The sequence below is a fragment of the Bombina bombina genome, chromosome 1 (genome assembly GCF_027579735.1).
Source record: "Bombina bombina isolate aBomBom1 chromosome 1, aBomBom1.pri, whole genome shotgun sequence".
Lineage (NCBI taxonomy): Eukaryota > Metazoa > Chordata > Amphibia > Anura > Bombinatoridae > Bombina > Bombina bombina.
The window spans coordinates 1,593,530,890-1,593,553,389 of record NC_069499.1 but is presented as its reverse complement, the minus strand read 5'-3'; the positions used below and the strand labels follow the sequence as shown (position 1 = coordinate 1,593,553,389).

General features: G+C 39.2%; 1 protein-coding gene across 1 annotated transcript in view; it reads left to right on the top strand.

Moving 5' to 3' along the window:
* Window positions 1-22,500, top strand: part of DNAH9 (dynein axonemal heavy chain 9) — a 739,144-nt gene that overhangs the window by 621,652 nt on the left and 94,992 nt on the right. Inside the window, exons 57-58 of the mRNA XM_053688948.1 lie at window positions 8,107-8,277; window positions 10,512-10,634. Coding sequence (XP_053544923.1) covers window positions 8,107-8,277; window positions 10,512-10,634 — 294 coding nt within the window. The remainder of the gene's footprint in view (window positions 1-8,106; window positions 8,278-10,511; window positions 10,635-22,500) is intronic.

Here is a 22,500-nt window from a genome sequence, read left to right as displayed (position 1 = left end):
CCCTGAAGGAGTCCTCTGGCTTATAGGACCTCTATAGAGGGTTTTGTTCCTGCAAAAATCGTTTTTAAGGGCAGGTAGGAGCCACAGCAGAGCTGTGGCAGTGTGTTTGACTGTTTGTTAACAGGTTTTATGTTTTTCTAATTTGTTTTTGGGCCTGAGGGGTTAATCATCCATTTGCAAGTGGGTGCAATGCTGCTTTAGTCCCTTATACACACTGTAAACATTTCGTAGAGTTTACTACTTTTTTTCACTGTTTTGCAGTTTATGTGGTAGTTTTTTTCTCTTAAAGGCACAGTACCGTTTTTTATTATTGCTTTTTTCACATTTATTAAAGTGTTTTCCAAGCTTGCTGGTCTCATTACTAGTCTGTTAAACATGTCTGACATAGAGGAAACTCCTTGTTCATTATGTTTAGAAGCCATTGTGGAACCCCCTCTTAGAATGTGTACCAAATGCACTGACCTTTCTATAAGTTATAAAGACCATATTATGGCTTTTAAAGATTTATCACCTGAGGTTTCTGAGACTGTCAAAAGGGAGGTTATGCCATCTAGCTCTCCCCACATGTCAGAACCTATAACTCAAGGGACGCCAAGTACATCTAGCACGTTCAATGCGTTTACTTTACAAGACATGGCGGCAGTTATGAATCATACCCTCACAGAGGTATTGTCCAAACTGCCAGGGTTACAAGGAAAGCGAGACAGCTCTGGGGCTAGAACAAATACAGAGCTCTCTGATGCTTTAGTAGCTATGTCTGATATACCTTCACAATGTGCAGAAGTTGAAGCAGGAGAGCTTCTATCTGTGGGTGACTTCTCTGATTCAGTGAAGGCGTTACTTCAGTCTGACTCTGAAATGACAGCATTTAAATTTAAGCTTGAACACCTCCGCGTGTTGCTCAGGGAGGTTTTAACGACTCTGGATGACTGTGACACCATTGTAGTCCCAGAGAAATTGTGTAAAATGGACAAATACTTTGCAGTGCCTGTTTACACTGATGTTTTTCCAATCCCTAAGCGGTTTTCAGAAATTATTACTAAGGAATGGGATAGACCAGGTGTGCCGTTCTCTCCCCCTCCTGCTTTTAAAAAAATGTTTACTATAGATGCTGCTACACGGGACTCGTGGCAGACGGTCCCTAAGGTGGAGGGAGCAGTCTCTACCCTAGCTAAGCCCACAACTATTCCTGTCGAGGACAGTTGTGCTTTCCTAGACCCTATGGATAAGAAATTAGAGGGTTTCCTTAAGAAAATCTTTATACAACAAGGTTTTATTCTCCAGCCTCTTGCATGCATTGCCCCAGTCACTGCTGCAGTGGCTTTCTGGTTCGAGTCTTTGGAGGAGGCTTTACAGGTAGAGACCCCGTTGGATGATATCCTTGACAGGCTTAAAGCTCTTAAGTTAGCCAATTCATTTATTTCTGACGCCGTTTTTCATTTAACCAAGCTAACAGCTAAAAATTCAGGTTTTGCCATTCAGGCACGTAGGGCGCTATGGCTTAAATCCTGGTCAGCTGATGTCACTTCAAAGTCTAAACTTCTCAAGATCCCCTTCAAAGGGCAGACACTATTTGGGCCTGGACTGAAGGAGATCATTTCTGATATTACTGGAGGAAAAGGCCACGCCCTTCCCCAGGATAGGTCCAACAAGTTAAGGACCAAACAGACTAATTTTCGTTCCTTTCGAAACTTCAAGAGTGGGGCAGCTTCATCTTCCTCTTCTACAAAACAAGAGGGAAATTTTGCCCAGTCCAAGCCAGTCTGGAGACCTAACCAGACTTGGAACAAAGGGAAACAGGCCAAAAAGCCTGCTGCTGCCTCTAAGACAGCATGAAGGAGTAGCCCCCGATCCGGGACCGGATCTAGTGGGGGGCAGACTTTCTCTCTTCACCCAGGCTTGGGCAGGAGATGTCCAGGATCCCTGGGCTCTGGACATTGTTTCCCAGGGATATCTTCTGGATTTCAAAGCTTCATCTCCAAAGGGGAGATTTCATCTCTCACAATTATCTTCAAACCAGATAAAGAGAGAGGCATTCTTACATTGCGTTCAAGACCTACTAGTTAAGGGAGTGATCCACCCAGTTCCAAAGGAGGAAGAGGGGCAGGGCTTCTATTCAAATCTGTTTATAGTTCCCAAGAAAGAGGGAACTTTCAGACCAATCTTGGATCTCAAGATCCTAAACAAATTTCTCAGGGTCCCATCCTTCAAGATGGAGACTATTCGAACCATCCTACTTATGATCCAGGAGGGTCAATATATAACTACCGTGGATTTAAAGGATGCTTATCTACATATTCCGATACACAGGGATCATCATCAGTTTCTCAGGTTCGCCTTCCTAGACAGGCATTACCAGTTTGTGGCTCTTCCCTTTGGGTTAGCCACGGCACCAAGAATCTTTACGAAGGTTCTAGGGTCCCTTCTGGTGGTTCGAAGACCGCGGGGTATAGCAGTAGCCCCTTACCTAGATGACATCCTGATACAGGCGTCAACTTTTCATATCGGCAGGTCCCATACGGACATTGTTCTGGCATTCCTAAGGTCTCACGGGAGGAAGGTGAACGAAGGAAAGAGTTCTCTCTCACCTCTCACAAGAGTTTCCTTCCTAGGAACTCTGATAGATTCAGTAGAAATGAAGATTTATCTGACAGAGGTCAGGTTGTCAAAACTTCTAACTTCCTGCCGTGCTCTTTATTCCATTTCTTGTCCGTCAGTGGCTCAGTGTATGGAGGTAATCGGATTAATGGTAGCGGCAATGGACATAGTTCCATTTGCCCGCCTACATCTCAGACCACTGCAACTTTGCATGCTCAATCAGTGGAATGGGGATTACACAGATTTGTCCCCTCTACTAAATCTGGATCAAGAGACCAGGGATTCTCTTCTCTGGTGGCTATTTCGGGTCCATCTGGCCAAGGGAATGAGTTTACGCAGGCCAGAATGGACTATAGTAACGACAGATGCCAGCCTTCTGGGCTGGGGTGCAGTCTGGAACTCCCTGAAGGCTCAGGGTTCGTGGACTCAGGAGGAGGCCCTCCTTCCGATAAACATTCTGGAACTAAGAGCGATATTCAATGATGCTCTTCAGGCTTGGCCTCAGCTAGCTGCGGTCAGGTTCATCAGATTTCAGTCGGACAACATCACGACTGTAGCCTATATCAACCATCGGGGGGAACAAGGAGCCCCCTGGCAATGTTGGAGATTTCAAAGATAATTCTATGGGCAGAAGTTCACTCTTGCCATCTCTCAGCTATTCATATCCCAGGAGTAGAGAACTGGGAGGCGGATTTTCTAAGTCGGCAGACTTTTCATCCGGGGGAGTGGGAGTTCCATCCGGAGGTATTTGCCCAGTTGATCCAACTTTGGGGCAAACCAGAACTGGATCTCATGGCATCTCGTAGAGAACGCCAAGCTTCCTTGTTACGGGTCCAGGTCAAGGGATCCCAAGGCAGCGCTGATAGATGCTCTAGCAGCGCCCTGGTCCTTCAGCCTGGCTTATGTGTTTCCACTGTTTCCTCTGCTCCCTCGTCTGATTGCCAAGATCAAGCAGGAGAGAGCTTCGGTGATCTTGATAGCCCCTGCGTGGCCACGCAGGACTTGGTATGCAGATCTGGTGGACATGTCATCCTTTCCACCATGGACTCTGCCGCTAAGGCAGGACCTTCTACTTCAAGGTTCCTTCAAACATCCAAATCTAATTTCTCTACGTCTGACTGCTTGGAGATTGAACCCTTGATTCTATCAAAGCGTGTTTTTTCCGAATCAGTTATTGATACCTTAATTCAGGTTCGAAAGCCTGTCACCAGGAAAATCTATCATAAGATATGGTGTAAATATCTTCATTGGTGTGAATCCAAGGGTTACTCATGGAGTAAGGTCAGGATTCCTAGGATATTATCTTTTCTCCAAGAAGGATTGGAGAAGGGATTGTCAGCTAGTTCCTTAAAGGGACAGATTTCTGCTCTGTCTTTTCTTTTGCACAAACGTCTGGCTGAGGTTGCAGACTTTCAGGCGTTTTGTCAGGCTTTAGTTAGAATCAAGCCTGTGTTTAAACCTGTTGCTCCGCCATGGAGTTTAAATTTAGTTCTTAAAGTTCTTCAAGGGGTTCCGTTTGAACCTTTGCATTCCATAGATATTAAGCTTTTATCTTGGAAAGTTCTATTTTTAGTAGCTATCTCCTCTGCTCGAAGAGTTTCGGAGTTATCTGCTTTACAGTATGATTCCCCTTATCTGATTTTCCATGCAGATAAGGTAGTGTTACGTACCAAACCTGGTTTTCTTCCTAAGGTGGTATCTAATAAGAATTTCAATCAGGAGATTGTTGTTCCTTCCCTATGTCTTAATCCTATTTCAAAGAAGGAACGTCTATTACACAATCTTGATGTGGTTTGTGCTTTAAAGTTTTATTTACAAGCTACTAAGGATTTTCGTCAAACATCTGCATTGTTTGTTGTCTACTCTGGACAGAGGAGAGGCCAAAAGGCTTCGGCAACTTCTCTTTCCTTTTGGCTAAGAAGCATAATCCGTTTAGCTTATGAGACTGCTGGCCAGCAGCCTCCTGAAAGAATTACAGCTCATTCTACTAGAGCAGTAACTTCCACATGGGCTTTTAAACATGAGGCCTCTGTTGAACAGATTTGTAAGGCGGCGACTTGGTCTTCGCTTCATACCTTTTCTAAATTCTATAAATTTGATACTTTTGCTTCTTCGGAGGCTATTTTTGGGAGAAAGGTCTTACAGGCAGTGGTGCCTTCCGTTTAAGTTTCCTGCCTTGTCCCTCCCTTCATCCGTGTCCTAAAGCTTTGGTATTGGTATCCCACAAGTAATGGATGAACCCGTGGAGTGGATACACCTTTACAAGAGAAAACAAAATTTATGCTTACCTAATAAATTTATTTCTCTTGTGGTGTATCCAGACCACGGCCCGCCCTGTCATTTTAAGGCAGGTGTTTTTTATTTTTAAACTACAATCACCACTGCACCCTATAGTTTCTCCTTTTTTCTTGCTTGTCTTCGGTCGAATGACTGGGGGTGGCAGTTAGGGGAGGAGCTATATAGACAGCTCTGCTGTGGGTGTCCTCTTGCAGCTTCCTGTTGGGAAGGAGAATATCGCACAAGTAATGGATGAACCCGTGGACTGGATACACCACAAGAGAAATAAATTTATCAGGTAAGCATAAATTTTGTTTTTTCTAAACCCACCCAAAGAGAAATTAGATTTGTAACATAAACTCAAATCAAGATATGTTAGGAACCTCATTTGCCTTTAGCTGGGTTTCAACAAGGTTTGGATAAGCTTGGGGATAGGTTTGTATCTTTGAATGTATTATACACTGTGTTATAGGATTCATAGGTAAAGGGACACTAAACCAATTTTTTTTATTCCATGATTCAGATAGAGCAACTTTCTAATTTACTCCTATTATCAATTTCTTCTTAGTTCTCTTGCTATCTTATGTTTAAGAGCTGGCGCATTTTTGGTTCAGTACCTGGGTAGCGCTTCTTGATTGGTGGCTACATTTAGAACTTGCACTAATACTCACAGGGTCTCTTCCCTTCTGCAGGCGTTTAGTATCCTGACTGTCTCACCCTGAGATCTCTCATGTAGAACTTGCACTAATACTCACCGGGTCTCCTACCTTCTGCAGGCGTTTAGTATCCTGACTGTCTCACCCTGAGATCTCTCATGTAGAACTTGCACTAATACTCACAGGGTCTCTTCCCTTCTGCAGGCGTTTAGTATCCTGACTGTCTCACCCTGAGATCTCTCATGTAGAACTTGCACTAATACTCACAGGGTCTCCTACCTTCTGCAGGCGTTTAGTACCCTGACTGTCTCACCCTGAGATCTCTCATGTAGAACTTGCACTAATACTCACAGGGTCTCTTCCCTTCTGCAGGTGTTTAGTACCCTGACTGTCTCACCGTGAGATCTCTCATGTAGAACTTGCACTAATACTCACAGGGTCTCTTCCCTTCTGCAGGTGTTTAGTACCCTGACTGTCTCACAGTGAGATCTCTCATGTAGAACTTGCACTAATACTCACAGGGTCTCTTCTGCAGGCGTTTAGTACCCTGACTGTCTCACAGTGAGATCTCTCATGTAGAACTTGCACTAATACTCACAGGGTCTCTTCCCTTTTGCAGGTGTTTAGTACCCTGACTGTCTCACAGTGAGATCTCTCATGTAGAACTTGCACTAATACTCACAGGGTGTCTTCCCTTCTGCAGACGTTTAGTACCCTGACTGTCTCACAGTGAGATCTCTCATGTAGAACTTGCACTAATACTCACAGGGTCTCTTCTGCAGGCGTTTAGTACCCTGACTGTCTCACAGTGAGATCTCTCATGTAGAACTTGCACTAATACTCACAGGGTCTCTTCCCTTCTGCAGGTGTTTAGTACCCTGACTGTCTCACCCTAAGATCTCTCATGTAGAACTTGCACTAATACTCACAGGGTCTCTTCCCTTCTGCAGGTGCTTAGTACCCTGACTGTCTCACAGTGAGATCTCTCATGTAGAACTTGCACTAATACTCACAGGGTGTCTTCCCTTCTGCAGGTGTTTAGTAGCCTGACTGTCTCACAGTGAGATCTCTCATGTAGAACTTGCACTAATACTCACAGGGTCTCTTCTGCAGGTGTTTAGTACCCTGACTGTCTCACCCTAAGATCTCTCATGTAGAACTTGCACTAATACTCACAGGGTCTCTTCCCTTCTGCAGGTGTTTAGTACCCTGACTGTCTCACCCTGAGATCTCTCATGTAGAACTTGCACTAATACTCACAGGGTCTCTTCCCTTCTGCAGGTGCTTAGTACCCTGACTGTCTCACAGTGAGATCTCTCATGTAGAACTTGCACTAATACTCACAGGGTCTCCTACCTTCTGCAGGTGTTTAGTAGCCTGACTGTCTCACAGTGAGATCTCTCATGTAGAACTTGCACTAATACTCACAGGGTCTCTTCTGCAGGTGTTTAATACCCTGACTGTCTCACCCTGAGATCTCTCATGTAGAACTTGCACTAATACTCACAGGGTCTCTTCTGCAGGTGTTTAGTACCCTGACTGACTCACCCTAAGATCTCTCATGTAGAACTTGCACTAATACTCACAGGGTCTCTTCTGCAGGTGTTTAGTACCCTGACTGTCTCACCCTAAGATCTCTCATGTAGAACTTGCACTAATACTCACAGGGTCTCTTCTGCAGGTGTTTAGTACCCTGACTGTCTCACCCTAAGATCTCTCATGTAGAACTTGCACTAATACTCACAGGGTCTCTTCTGCAGGTGTTTAGTACCCTGACTGTCTCACCCTAAGATCTCTCATGTAGAACTTGCACTAATACTCACAGGGTCTCTTCTGCAGGTGTTTAGTACCCTGACTGTCTCACCCTAAGATCTCTTATGTAGAACTTGCACTAATACTCACAGGGTCTCTTCCCTTCTGCAGGTGCTTAGTATCCTGACTGTCTCACCCTAAGATCTCTCATGTAGAACTTGCACTAATACTCACCGGGTCTCCTACCTTCTGCAGGCGTTTAGTATCCTGACTGTCTCACCCTGAGATCTCTCATGTAGAACTTGCACTAATACTCACAGGGTCTCTTCCCTTCTGCAGGCGTTTAGTATCCTGACTGTCTCACCCTGAGATCTCTCATGTAGAACTTGCACTAATACTCACAGGGTCTCTTCCCTTCTGCAGGTGTTTAGTACCCTGACTGTCTCACCCTGAGATCTCTCATGTAGAACTTGCACTAATACTCACAGGGTCTCCTACCTTCTGCAGGTGTTTAGTACCCTGACTGTCTCACCCTAAGATCTCTCATGTAGAACTTGCACTAATACTCACAGGGTCTCTTCTGCAGGCGTTTAGTATCCTGACTGTCTCACCCTGAGATCTCTCATGTAGAACTTGCACTAATACTCACAGGGTCTCTTCTGCAGGTGTTTAGTACCCTGACTGTCTCACCCTAAGATCTTTCATGTAGAACTTGCACTAATACTCACAGGGTCTCTTCTGCAGGTGTTTAGTACCCTGACTGTCTCACAGTGAGATCTCTCATGTAGAACTTGCACTAATACTCACAGGGTCTCTTCTGCAGGCGTTTAGTGTGGTTTTCCAGCAAGCTGTTCAGAAGGCCCCAGCAGATGAGATCTTGAAGCAGCGAGTAGTGAATCTGATTGACAGCATCACTTTCTCGGTGTTCCAGTACACAACCCGGGGTCTGTTTGAATGTGACAAGTTAACCTTCACTGCGCAGTTGGCATTTCAGGTAAAGTAGCTGGTTCCTGTGCAGGTAATGTAGAGTGTAAATAATGTACTAGAGAGGTTTGTTTAATGTGCTCAAAGCACACAGTGCCCTATAGTAGCTCCAATGTATCACAGCCCTAGAAACCCCACAGGGACATCACCCAATACTTTCCTATGTTCTAGTGTCATTCACAAAGCATTTAAAAGAAATAATATCTTGCATCTTCATAAAAGCGTAAGGGCAGCTGAAACTCCTGGATTAAGAAAACTTTAGACCTCCATAAGAAAGATTCAAGAAGAAAGATTTGATCATCTTTAAAAAGGGTGATCTTGACAGATGGTCCTTAATAGGATTTAATGGTAGATCTAGACAGTAATCTAAGCAGATGATTTGCAGTAAGATTTAATCAGAGACCTAGATAGCAGATACATAATGGGTGGAATGGGAGATATATACAGAAGATCCGTAAAAGGATTTATTGGGAGACCTAAACAGGAGATACATAATAGGGTGCAATCAGAGATCTTGACAGCCAATCCATAATAGGATGTAATGGGAGATCTAGGCAGGAGATCCAAAATAGGATTTAATGGGAGATCTAGACATAGGATTGGTAGTAGGATTTAATCAGAGATCTAGATAGCAGATCCATAATATAAATTAATTAGAGATCCAGGAGATTCTTAATAGGATTTAATAGGAGATCTAGACAGAAAGCCATAATAGAATTTAATGAGAGATCTAAAGAGGAGATACATAATAGGATGTAATCAGAGATCTAGACAGCCAATCCATAATTGGATGTAATGGGAGATCTAGGCAGGAGATCCGAAATAGGATTTAATGGGAGATCAAGACATACGATTGGTAGTAGGATTTAATGAGATATCTAGATAGCAGATCTATAATATGAATTAATGAAAGATCTATACAGGAGATCCTTAATAGGATTTAATGGTAGATCAAGATAGGAGATCCATAATAGGATTTAATGAAATATCTAGACAGGTGATCCATAATAGCATGTAATGGGAGATTTAGGCAGGAGATCCGTAATTGGATTTAATGGGATATTTAGACAAGAGATTCAAAATCGGATTTATTGGAAGATCTAGACAGGATATCCACAATAGGATTTATTGGTAGATGTAAACATGAGATTCAAAATAGGATTTTATGGGGAGATCTAGGCAGGAGATCTGTAATAGGATTTAATGGGAGATCTCAACAGGAGATTTATAATAGGATTTAATGGGAGAGCTAGACAGGAGATTTGCATTTGGATTTAATGGGGGATCTTGATAGGAGATGCATAATATGATTTAATGGGGAGATCTAGACAGTAGATCTGTAACATGATTAAATGGGGAGTTCTGGACAGGAAATTTGTATTAGGATTCAATGGGAGATCTAGATCCATTGTATTTATTGAAGAGATAGACAGGAGATACATTATGATATTAATTGTAGATCTAGACAGGAGATTCATAATATAATTTAATACGAGAACTAGACAGGAGATTTGTAATGGTATTTATCTGGAGATCTAGACAAGAGATCCATTATGGTATTAAATGGGGAAATCCATACAGGAGATAAAAATTTTGTATTAATGGAGACCTAAGCAGGAGATTTGCAATAGGATTTATTTTGAGAGCTAGATAGAAGATCCATAATGGTATTTTATGGTAGATCTAGACAGAAGATTTGTAAAAAATAAATAATTGGAGATCTAGACAGGAGTTAAATAATGGTATTTAATGAAAGATCTAGACAAGGGATTCATTATAATATTAATGAGAGATTTAGACAGGAGAGATCCATTATGGTATTTAATGGGAGATGTAGACAGGAGATATAGTAAGGTATTTAATGGGAGATATAGATGGGTGATCCATTATAATATTTAATTGAGAGATCTAGGCAAGAGGTCCATTACAGTATTAATGAAACATCTACTCAGGATATTTGTAATAGGATTACATTTGAGAACAAAACAGGAGATCCATAATGGTATTTAAAGGGAGAACTAAACAGGAGATCTATTATGTTATTTAATGGGTGATCTAGACAGCAGATCCATTATGATATTTAATGGAAGATCTCAACAGGAGATCTAGGCAGATCCATTCAAAATGCAGGAGCTACTTTGTCTTGTCAGCTACAGTGAATATAGAGCTAATCTCAGGTGGGATCAAGCAGTAGTTTCAGTTGTGGGAGATCACCATAAACACACAAATCACATTTGGTTTCAGATCCTGCTGATGAACAAGGAAATAAACTCACTGGAGCTGGACTTTCTGCTGCGCTATCCAGCACTGCCCGGCCTCAGCAGTCCTGTGGACTTCCTGTCTAACCAATCTTGGGGCGGCATTAAGGTTAGTAGTAGCAGGATCTATTCCTTCAGCTGTAAATGAACCTTTTGCTACATGTGGCAGCTAAGTCTAGATCCTCACATAAAACCAATCATTAAACTGTGTAAAGGGGGATCTGTTTAATACTACAAATGCGGCAGCAAATCAGTGATATTGTCTCTCTGACCAGCAATATCCTGCACAATACAGGACCTGTATATTACTGCACTTTACATTAGCTGCACAATACAGGACCTGTGTATTACTGTACTTTATATTAGCTGCACAATACAGGACCTGTGTATTACTGTACTTTATATTAGCTGCACAATACAGGACCTGTATATTACTGTACTTTATATTAGCTCCACAATACAGGACCTGTACATTACTGTACTTTATATTAGCTGCACAATACAGGACTTGTACATTACTGTACTTTATATTAGCTGCACAATACAGGACCGCAACACTACTGTACTTTATATTAGCTGCACAATACAGGATCTGTATATTACTGTACTTTATATTAGCTGCACAATACAGGACCTGTGTATTACTGTACTTTATATTAGCTGCACAATACAGGATCTGTGTATTACTGTACTTTATATTAGCTGCACAATACAGGATATTTACATTACTGTACTTTATATTAGCTGCACAATACAGGATCTGTACATTACTGTACTTTATATTAGCTGCACAATACAGGACCTGTGTATTACTGTACTTTATATTAGCTGCACAATACAGGACCTGTGTATTACTGTACTTTATATTAGCTGCACAATACAGGATCTGTACATTACTGTACTTTATATTAGCTGCACAATACAGGACCTATACACTACTGTACTTTATATTAGCTGCGCAATACAGGACCTATACATTACTGTACTTTATATTAGCTGCACAATACAGGACTTGTACATTACTGTACTTTATATTAGCTGCACAATACAGGACCTATACATTACTGTACTTTATATTAGCTGCACAATACAGGAACTATACATTACTGTACTTTATATTAGCTGCACAATACAGGACCTCTACACTACTGTACTTTACATTAGCTGCACAATACAGGACCTATACATTACTGTACTTTATATTAGCTGCACAATACAGGACCTCTACACTACTGTTCTTTACATTAGCTGCACAATTCAGGACATATACATTACTGTACTTTATATTAGCTGCACAATACAGGACCTCTACACTACTGCACTTTACATTAGCTGCACAATACAGGACCTATACATTACTGTACTTTATATTAGCTGCACAATACAGGACCTGTACATTACTGTACTTTATATTAGCTGCACAATACAGGATCTGTACATTACTGTACTTTATATTAGCTGCACAATACAGGATCTGTACATTACTGTACTTTATATTAGCTACACAATACAGGATATGTACATTACTGTACTTTATATTAGCTACACAATACAGGATATGTACATTACTGTACTTTATATTAGCTGCACAATACAGGACCTGTGTATTACTGTACTTTATATTAGCTGCACAATACAGGACTTGTGTTTTACTGTACTTTATATTAGCTGCAAAATACAGGACCTGTACATTACTGTACTTTATATTAGCTGCACAATACAGGACTTGTACATTACTGTACTTTATATTAGCTGCACAATACAGGACCGCTACACTACTGTACTTTATTATATTAGCTGCACAATACAGGATCTGTATATTACTGTACTTTATATTAGCTGCACAATACAGGATCTGTGTATTACTGTACTTTATATTAGCTGCACAATACAGGATCTGTGTATTACTGTACTTTATATTAGCTGCACAATACAGGATATTTACATTACTGTACTTTATATTATCTGCACAATAAAGGATCTGTAGATCACTGTACTTTATATTAGCTGCACAATACAGGACCTGTGTATTACTGTACTTTATATTAGATGCACAATACAGGACATGTGTATTACTGTACTTTATATTAGCTGCACAATACAGGACCTGTGTATTACTGTACTTTATATTAGCTGCACAATACAGGACCTGTGTATTACTGTACTTTATATTAGCTGCACAATACAGGACGTGTATTACTGTACTTTATATTAGCTGCACAATACAGGATCTGTACATTACTGTACTTTATATTAGCTGCACAATACAGGACCTATACACTACTGTACTTTATATTTGCTGCACAATACAGGATCTGTACATTACTGTACTTTATATTAGCTGCACAATACAGGACCTATACATTACTGCACTTTATATTAGCTGCACAATACAGGACCTCTACACTACTGTACTCTATATTATCTGCACAATACAGGACCTGTATATTACTGTACTTTATATTAGCTGCACAATACAGGACCTGTGTATTACTGTACTTTATATTAGCTGCACAATACAGGACCTGTGTATTACTGTACTTTATATTAGCTGCACAATACAGGATCTGTGTATTACTGTACTTTATATTAGCTGCACAATACAGGACCTATACATTACTGTACTTTATATTAGCTGCACAATACAGGACTTGTACATTACTGTACTTTATATTAGCTGCACAATACAGGACCTATACATTACTGTACTTTATATTAGCTGCACAATAAAGGACCTCTACACTACTGTACTTTACATTAGCTGCACCATACAGGACCTATACATTACTGTACTTTATATTAGCTGCACAATACAGGAACTATACATTACTGTACTTTATATTAGCTGCACAATACCGGATCTGTAAATTACTGTACTTTACATTAGCTGCACAATACGGGACCTGTGTATTATTGTACTTTATATTAGCTGCACAATACAGGACCTATACACTACTGTACTTAATATTAGCTGCACAATACAGGATCTGTACATTACTGTACTTTATATTAGCTGCACAATACAGGACCTATACATTACTTTACTTTATATTAGCTGCACAATACAGGACCTCTACACTACTGTACTTTATATTATCTGCACAATACAGGACCTGTATATTATTGTACTTTATATTAGCTGCACAATACAGGACCTGTGTATTACTGTACTTTATATTAGCTGCACAATACAGGACCTGTGTATTACTGTACTTTATATTAGCTGCACAATACAGGATCTGTACATTACTGTACTTTATATTAGCTGCACAATACAGGACCTATACACTACTGTACTTTATATTAGCTGCGCAATACAGGACCTATACATTACTGTACTTTATATTAGCTGCACAATACAGTACTTGTACATTACTGTACTTTATATTAGCTGCACAATACAGGACCTATACATTACTGTACTTTATATTAGCTGCACAATAAAGGACCTCTACACTACTGTACTTTACATTAGCTGCACCATACAGGACCTATACATTACTGTACTTTATATTAGCTGCACAATACAGGAACTATACATTACTGTACTTTATATTAGCTGCACAATACAGGACATCTACACTACTGTACTTTACATTAGCTGCACAATACAGGACCTATACATTACTGTACTTTATATTAGCTGCACAATACAGGACCTCTAAACTACTGTACTTTACATTAGCTGCACAATACAGGACATATACATTACTGTACTTTATATTAGCTGCACAATACGGGACCTCTACACTACTGCACTTTACATTAGCTGCACCATACAGGACCTATACATTACTGTACTTTATATTAGCTGCACAATACAGGACCTGTACATTACTGTACTTTATATTAGCTGCACAATACAGGATCTGTACATTACTGTACTTTATATTAGCTGCACAATACAGGACCTGTACAGTACTGTACTTTATATTAGCTACACAATACAGGATATGTACATTACTGTACTTTATATTAGCTGCACAATACAGGACCTGTGTATTACTGTACTTTATATTAGCTGCACAATACAGGACCTGTGTTTTACTGTACTTTATATTAGCTGCACAATATAGGACCTGTACACTACTGTACTTTATATTAGTGGCACAATACAGGACCTATACATTACTGTACTTTATATTAGCTGCACAATGCAGGATCTGTAAATTACTGTACTTTACATTAGCTGCACAATACAGGACCTGTGTATTACTGTACTTTATATTAGTTGCACAATACAGGATCTGTGTATTACTGTACTTTATATTAGCTGCACAATACAGGACCTGTGTATTACTGTACTTTATATTAGCTCCACAATACAGGACCTGTAAATTACTGTACTTTATATTAGCTGCACAATACAGGACCTATACATTACTGTACTTTATATTAGCTGCACAATAAAGGATATGTACATTACTGTACTTTATATTAGCTGCACAATACAGGATCTGTGTATTACTGTACTTTATATTAGCTGCACAATACAGGACCTGTGTATTACTGTACTTTATATTAGCTCCACAATACAGGACCTGTACATTACTGTACTTTATATTAGCTGCACAATACAAGATCTGTACATTACTGTACTTTATATTAGCTGCACAATAAAGGATATGTACATTACAGTACTTTATATTAGCTGCACCATACAGGACCTGTGTATTACTGTACTTTATATTAGCTGCACAATACAGGACCTGTACATTATTGTACTTTATATTAGCTGCACAATACAGGATATGTACATTACTGTACTTTATATTACCTGCACAATACAGTATATGTACATTACTGTACTTTATATTAGCTGCACAATACTGTATTTTATATTAGCTGCACAATATAGGACCTCTACATTACTGTACTTTATAGTAGCTGCACCATACATGATCTATACATTACTGTACTTTATATTAGCTGCACAATACAGGATCTGTACATTACTGTACTTTATATTAGCTGCACAATACAGGATCTATACATTACTGTACTTTATATTAGCTGCACAATACAGGAACTGTGTATTACTGTACTTTATATTAGCTGCACAATACAGGACCCGTGTATTACTGTACTTTATATTACCTGCACAATACAGGACCTGCGTATTGCTGTACTTTATATTAGCTGCACAATACAGGACCTGTATATTACTGTACTTTATATTAGCTGCACAATACAGGACCTGTACATTACTGTACTTTATATTAGCTGCACAATACAGGACTTGTACATTACTGTACTTTATATTAGCTGCACAATACAGGACCGCTACACTACTGTACTTTATATTAGCTGCACAATACAGGATCTGTATATTACTGTACTTTATATTAGCTGCACAATACAGGATATTTACATTACTGTACTTTATATTATCTGCACAATACAGGATCTGTAGATTACTGTACTTTATATTAGCTGCACAATACAGGACCTGTGTATTACTGTACTTTATATTAGATGCACAATACAGGACATGTGTATTACTGTACTTTATGTTAGCTGCACAATACAGGATCTGTACATTACTGTACTTTATATTAGCTGCACAATACAGGACCTGTGTATTACTGTACTTTATATTAGCTGCACAATACAGGACATGTGTATTACTGTACTTTATATTAGCTGCACAATACAGGATCTGTACATTACTGTATTTTATATTAGCTGCACAATACAGGACCTATACATTACTGTACTTTATATTAGCTGCACAATACAGGACCTATACACTACTGTACTTTATATTAGCTGCACAATACAGGATCTGTACCTTACTGTACTTTATATTAGCTGCACAATACAGGACCTATACATTACTGTACTTTATATTAGCTGCACAATACAGGACCTCTACACTACTGTACTCTATATTATCTGCACAATACAGGACCTGTATATTACTGTACTTTATATTAGCTGCACAATACAGGACCTGTGTATTACTGTACTTTATATTAGCTGCACAATACAGGACCTGTGTATTACTGTACTTTATATTAGCTGCACAATACAGGATCTGTACATTACTGTACTTTATATTAGCTGCACAATACAGGACCTATACATTACTGTACTTTATATTAGCTGCACAATACAGGACTTGTACATTACTGTACTTTATATTAGCTGCACAATACAGGACCTATACATTACTGTACTTTATATTAGCTGCACAATACAAGATCTGTACATTACTGTACTTTATATTAGCTGCACAATACAGGACCTGTGTATTACTGTACTTTATATTAGCTGCACAATAAAGGATATGTACATTACTGTACTTTATATTAGCTGCACCATACAGGACCTGTGTATTACTGTACTTTATATTAGCTGCACGATATAGGATATGTACATTACTGTACTTTATATTAGCTGCACCATACAGGACCTGTGTATTACTGTACTTTATATTAGCTGCACGATATAGGATATGTACATTACTCTACTTTATAGTAGCTGCACCATACATGATCTATACATTACTGTACTTTATATTAGCTGCACAATACAGGATCTGTACATTACTGTACTTTATATTAGCTGCACAATACAGGACCTATACATTACTTTACTTTGTATTAGCTGCACAATACAGGACCTGTGTATTACTGTACTTTATATTAGCTGCACAATACAGGACCTGTGTATTACTGTACTTTATATTAGCTGCACAATACAGCATCTGTATATTACTGTACTTTATATTAGCTGCACAATATAGGACCTCTACATTACTGTACTTTATATTAGCTGCACAATACAGGACCTCTATATTACTGTACTTTACATTAGCTGCACAATACAGGAACTGTACATTACTGTACTTTATATTAGCTGCACAATACAGGACCTGTACATTACTGTACTTTATATTAGCTGCACAATACAGGACCTGTATATTACTGTACTTTATATTAGCTGCACAATACAGGACCTGGACATTACTGTACTTTATATTAGCTGCACAATACAGGACCTGTGTATTACTGTACTTTATATTAGCTGCACAATACAGGACCTATACATTACTGTACTTTATATTAGCTGCACAATACAGGACCTATACATTACTGTACTTTATATTAGCTGCACAATACAGGACCTATACATTACTGTACTTTATATTAGCTGCACAATACAGGATCTGTAGTACATTACTGTACTTTATATTAGCTGCACAATACAGGATCTGTACATTACTGTACTTTATATTAGCTGCACAATACAGGATATGTACATTACTGCATTTTATATTAGCTGCACAATAAATGATATGTACATTACTGTACTTTATATTAGCTGCACAATACAGGATCTGTACATTACTTTACTTTATATTAGCTGCTTTTATTTTTTAATGTTTCTGATGAAATTGAATATCCACATTCGAAATTTTGAATGTAACATTCGATTTAACAAATACTATTTAGAGGTTCTATAGTTCATGTGGTTGGGAATTTAGTAAATTGATACAAAATAGATACAAATATATCAATTAGAATGTTTCTTTTTTGAATATTATATTTAAAGAGAGCTTTAGAAATACTGTTACATAATGTGAATGTTAGAATGTTGTGCAAACATTTGAAATTCTAAGCGAAGGAACGTGTTAAAATTTGTTTACATGCATCTGTTTGTGTGTGTGGTCGTATATGTTTGTGTATGAGCATGCATGTGTTTGTCCATGCATCTGAGCATGTGTTTGTGTGTGTGAGAGAGAGAGCTTGCATGTGTTTGAGCGCGTGTGTGCGTACGTTTGAGCATGTGTGTGCATGAGCTTGAATGTGTGTGCATAAGCATGCATGTGTTTGTGTGTGTGTTAATGTGTATCTGTTTGTGTGTGTGGTCATATGTGTTTGTGTGTGTGAGCACACTTGTGTTTGTGAGCAATCATGTGTTTTTCCATGCATCTGAGCATGTGTTTGCGTGTATGTGAGCTTGTATGTGTTTAAGTGTGTGTGAGAGAGTGAGAGCTTGCATGTGTTTGTGTGTGTGCGCGCACGTTTGAGCATGCGTAAGCTTGCATGGTGTGTGTGTGTTAGCATGCATCTGTTGGTGTGTGTGGTTGTATGTGTTTGTGTGTGTGAGCATGCATGTGTTTCTCCATGCATCTGAGCATGTGTTTGCGTGTATGTGAGCTTGTATGTGTGTGTGTGTGTGTGAGAGAGAGTGCTTGCATGTGTTTGTGTCTGAGTGCGCGTGTGCGTTTGAGCGTGTATGTTTGCATGAGCATGCATGTGTGCATGAGCATGCATGTGTTTGTGTGTGTTTGAGCATGCATGTATTTGTGTTTTTGTGTGAGCATGCATGTATGTGTTTTTGTATTTACACTTGTGTGTAAGTAAGTGTGTGTGTGAGAGCATGCATGTGTTTGTGTGTGTGAGCATGCATGTGTTTGTGTGTGTGAGCATGCATGTATTTGTGTGTGTGCATGCATGTGTTTGCGTGTATGTGCATGCATGTGAGCATGTGTTTGTGTGTGTGTGATCATGTGCTTGCATGTGTTTGTGTGTGTTTGTGAGTGTACATACAAGTGTTCATGTGTGTGTTAGCGTTCATCTGTTTGTGTGTGTGGTGGTTTTTGCTTGTGAGTATGAGCATACATGTGTTTGTGTGTGTGTGTGAGAGAGAGAGCTTGCATGTGTTTGTGTGTGTGAGCATGCATGCGTGTGTGTGAGCATGCATGCGTGTGTGTGTGAGCATGCATGTGTATGTTTGTGTTAGCATGCATGTGTATGTTTATGTGAGCATGCATGTGGTTGTGTGTGAGGATGCATGTGTATGTTTGTGTGAGCATGCATGTGATTGTGTGTTTGAGCATGCATGTCTTTGTGTGTTTGAGCATGCATGTCTTTGTGTGTGTGTGTGAGCATGCATGTTTGTGTGTGTGAGCATGCATGTTTGTGTGTGTGAGCATGCATGTTTGTGTGTGTGAGCATGCATGTGTTTGTGTGTGTGAGCATGCATGTGTTTGTGTGTGTGAGCATGCATGTGTTTGTGTGTGTGAGCATGCATGTGTTAGTGTGTGTGTGAGCATGCATGTGTTTGTGTGTGTGTGTGAGCATACATGTGTTTGTGAGTATGAGCATGCATGTGTTTGTTTGTGAGCATGCATGTGTTTGTGTGTGTGAACATGTATGAATTTGTGTGTTTGTGTATATACACTTGTGCGTAAGTGTGTGTGTGTGTGTGTGAGCATGCATGTATTTGTGTGTTTGTGTATATACACTTGTGTGTAAGTGTGTGTGTGTGTGTGTGTGAGCATGCATGTATTTGTGTGTTTGTGTATATACACTTGTGTGTGTGTGTGTGTGAGCATGCATGTATTTGTGTGTTTGTGTATATACACTTGTGTGTAAGTGTGTGTGTGAGCATGTATTTGTGTGAGCATGCATGTATTTGTGTGTTTGTGTATATACACTTGTGTGTAAGTGTGTGTGAGCATGTATTTGTGTGTGTGTGAGAGCATGCATGTATTTGTGTGTTTGTGTATATACACTTGTGTGTAAGTGTGTGTGTGAGCATGTATTTGTGTGTTTGTGTATATACACTTGTGTGTAAGTGTGTGTGAGCATGTATTTGTGTGTTTGTGTATAAACACTTGTGTGTAAGTGTGTGTGTGAGCATGTATTTGTGTGTTTGTGTATATACACTTGTGTGTAAGTGTGTGTGTGAGCATGTATTTGTGTGTTTGTGTATATACACTTGTGTGTAAGTGTGTGTGTATGTATTTGTGTGTTTGTGTATATACACTTGTGTGTAAGTGTGTGAGCATGTATTTGTGTGTTTGTGTATATACACTTGTGTGTAAGTGTGTGTGTATGTATTTGTGTGTTTGTGTATATACACTTGTGTGCAAGTGTGTGTGTGAGCATGTATTTGTGTGTGTGTGAGAGCATGCATGTATTTGTGTGCTTGTGTATATACACTTGTGTGTGTGAGCATGTATTTGTGTGTTTGTGTATATACACTTGTGTGTAAGTGTGTGTGTGAGCATGTATTTGTGTGTTTGTGTATATACACTTGTGTGTGTGAGCATGTATTTGTGTGTTTGTGTATATACACTTGTGTGTGAGCATGCATTTGTGTGTGTGTGAGCATGTATTTGTGTGCTTGTGTATATACACTTGTGTGTGTGAGCATGTATTTGTGTGTTTGTGTATATACACTTGTGTGTAAGTGTGTGTGTGAGCATGTATTTGTGTGTTTGTGTATATACACTTGTGTGTGTGAGCATGTATTTGTGTGTTTGTGTATATACACTTGTGTGTGAGCATGTATTTGTGTGTGTGTGAGCATGTATTTGTGTGTGTGTGTGAGCATGTATTTGTGTGTTTGTGTATATACACTTGTGTGTGTGTGTGTGAGCATGTATTTGTGTGTTTGTGTATATACACTTGTGTGTGTGTGTGTGAGCATGTATTTGTGTGTTTGTGTATATACACTTGTGTGCAAGTGTGTGTGTGAGCATGTATTTGTGTGTGTGTGAGAGCATGCATGTATTTGTGTGTTTGTGTATATACACTTGTGTGTGTGAGCATGTATTTGTGTGTTTGTGTATATACACTTGTGTGTAAGTGTGTGTGTGAGCATGTATTTGTGTGTGTGTGAGCATGTATTTGTGTGTTTGTGTATATACACTTGTGTGCAAGTGTGTGTGTGAGCATGTATTTGTGTGTGTGTGAGCATGTATTTGTGTGTTTGTGTATATACACTTGTGTGTAAGTGTGTGTGTGAGCATGTATTTGTGTGTGTGTGAGCATGTATTTGTGTGTTTGTATATATACACTTGTGTGTAAGTGTGTGTGTGAGCATGTATTTGTGTGTTTGTGTATATACACTTGTGTGTAAGTGTGTGTGTGAGCATGTATTTGTGTGTTTGTGTATAAACACTTGTGTGTAAGTGTGTGTGTGAGCATGTATTTGTGTGTTTGTGTATATACACTTGTGTGTAAGTGTGTGTGTGTGAGCATGTATTTGTGTGTTTGTGTATATACACTTGTGTGTGTGTGTGTGTGTGTGTGTGCATTTATTTGTGTGTTTGTGTATATACACTTGTGTGTAAGTGTGTGTTTGTGTATATACACTTGTGTGCAAGTGTGTGTGTGAGCATGTATTTGTGTGTGTGTGTGTGTGAGAGAGCATGCATGTATTTGTGTGTTTGTGTATATACACTTGTGTGTGTGAGCATGTATTTGTGTGTTTGTGTATATACACTTGTGTGTAAGTGTGTGTGTGAGCATGTATTTGTGTGTTTGTGTATATACACTTGTGTGTGTGTGTGTGAGCATGTATTTGTGTGTTTGTGTATAAACACTTGTGTGTAAGTGTGTGTGTGAGCATGTATTTGTGTGTTAGTGTATATACACTTGTGTGTAAGTGTGTGTGTGAGCATGTATTTGTGTGTTTGTGTATATACACTTGTGTGTGTGTGTGTGTGTGTGTGCATGTATTTGTGTGTTTGTGTATATACACTTGTGTGTAAGTGTGTGTGTGAGCATGTATTTGTGTGTTTGTGTATATACACTTGTGTGCAAGTGTGTGTGTGAGCATGTATTTGTGTGTGTGTGAGAGAGCATGCATGTATTTGTGTGTTTGTGTATATACACTTGTGTGTGTGAGCATGTATTTGTGTGTTTGTGTATATACACTTGTGTGTAAGTGTGTGTGTGAGCATGTATTTGTGTGTTTGTGTATATACACTTGTGTGTGTGTGTGTGAGCATGTATTTGTGTGTTTGTGTATATACACTTGTGTGTGAGCATGTATTTGTGTGTGTGTGTGCATGTATTTGTGTGTTTGTGTATATACACTTGTGTGTAAGTGTGTGTGTGAGCATGTATTTGTGTGTATGTGAGAGCATGCATGTATTTGTGTGTTTGTGTATATACACTTGTGTGTGTGAGCATGTATTTGTGTGTTTGTGTATATACACTTGTGTGTAAGTG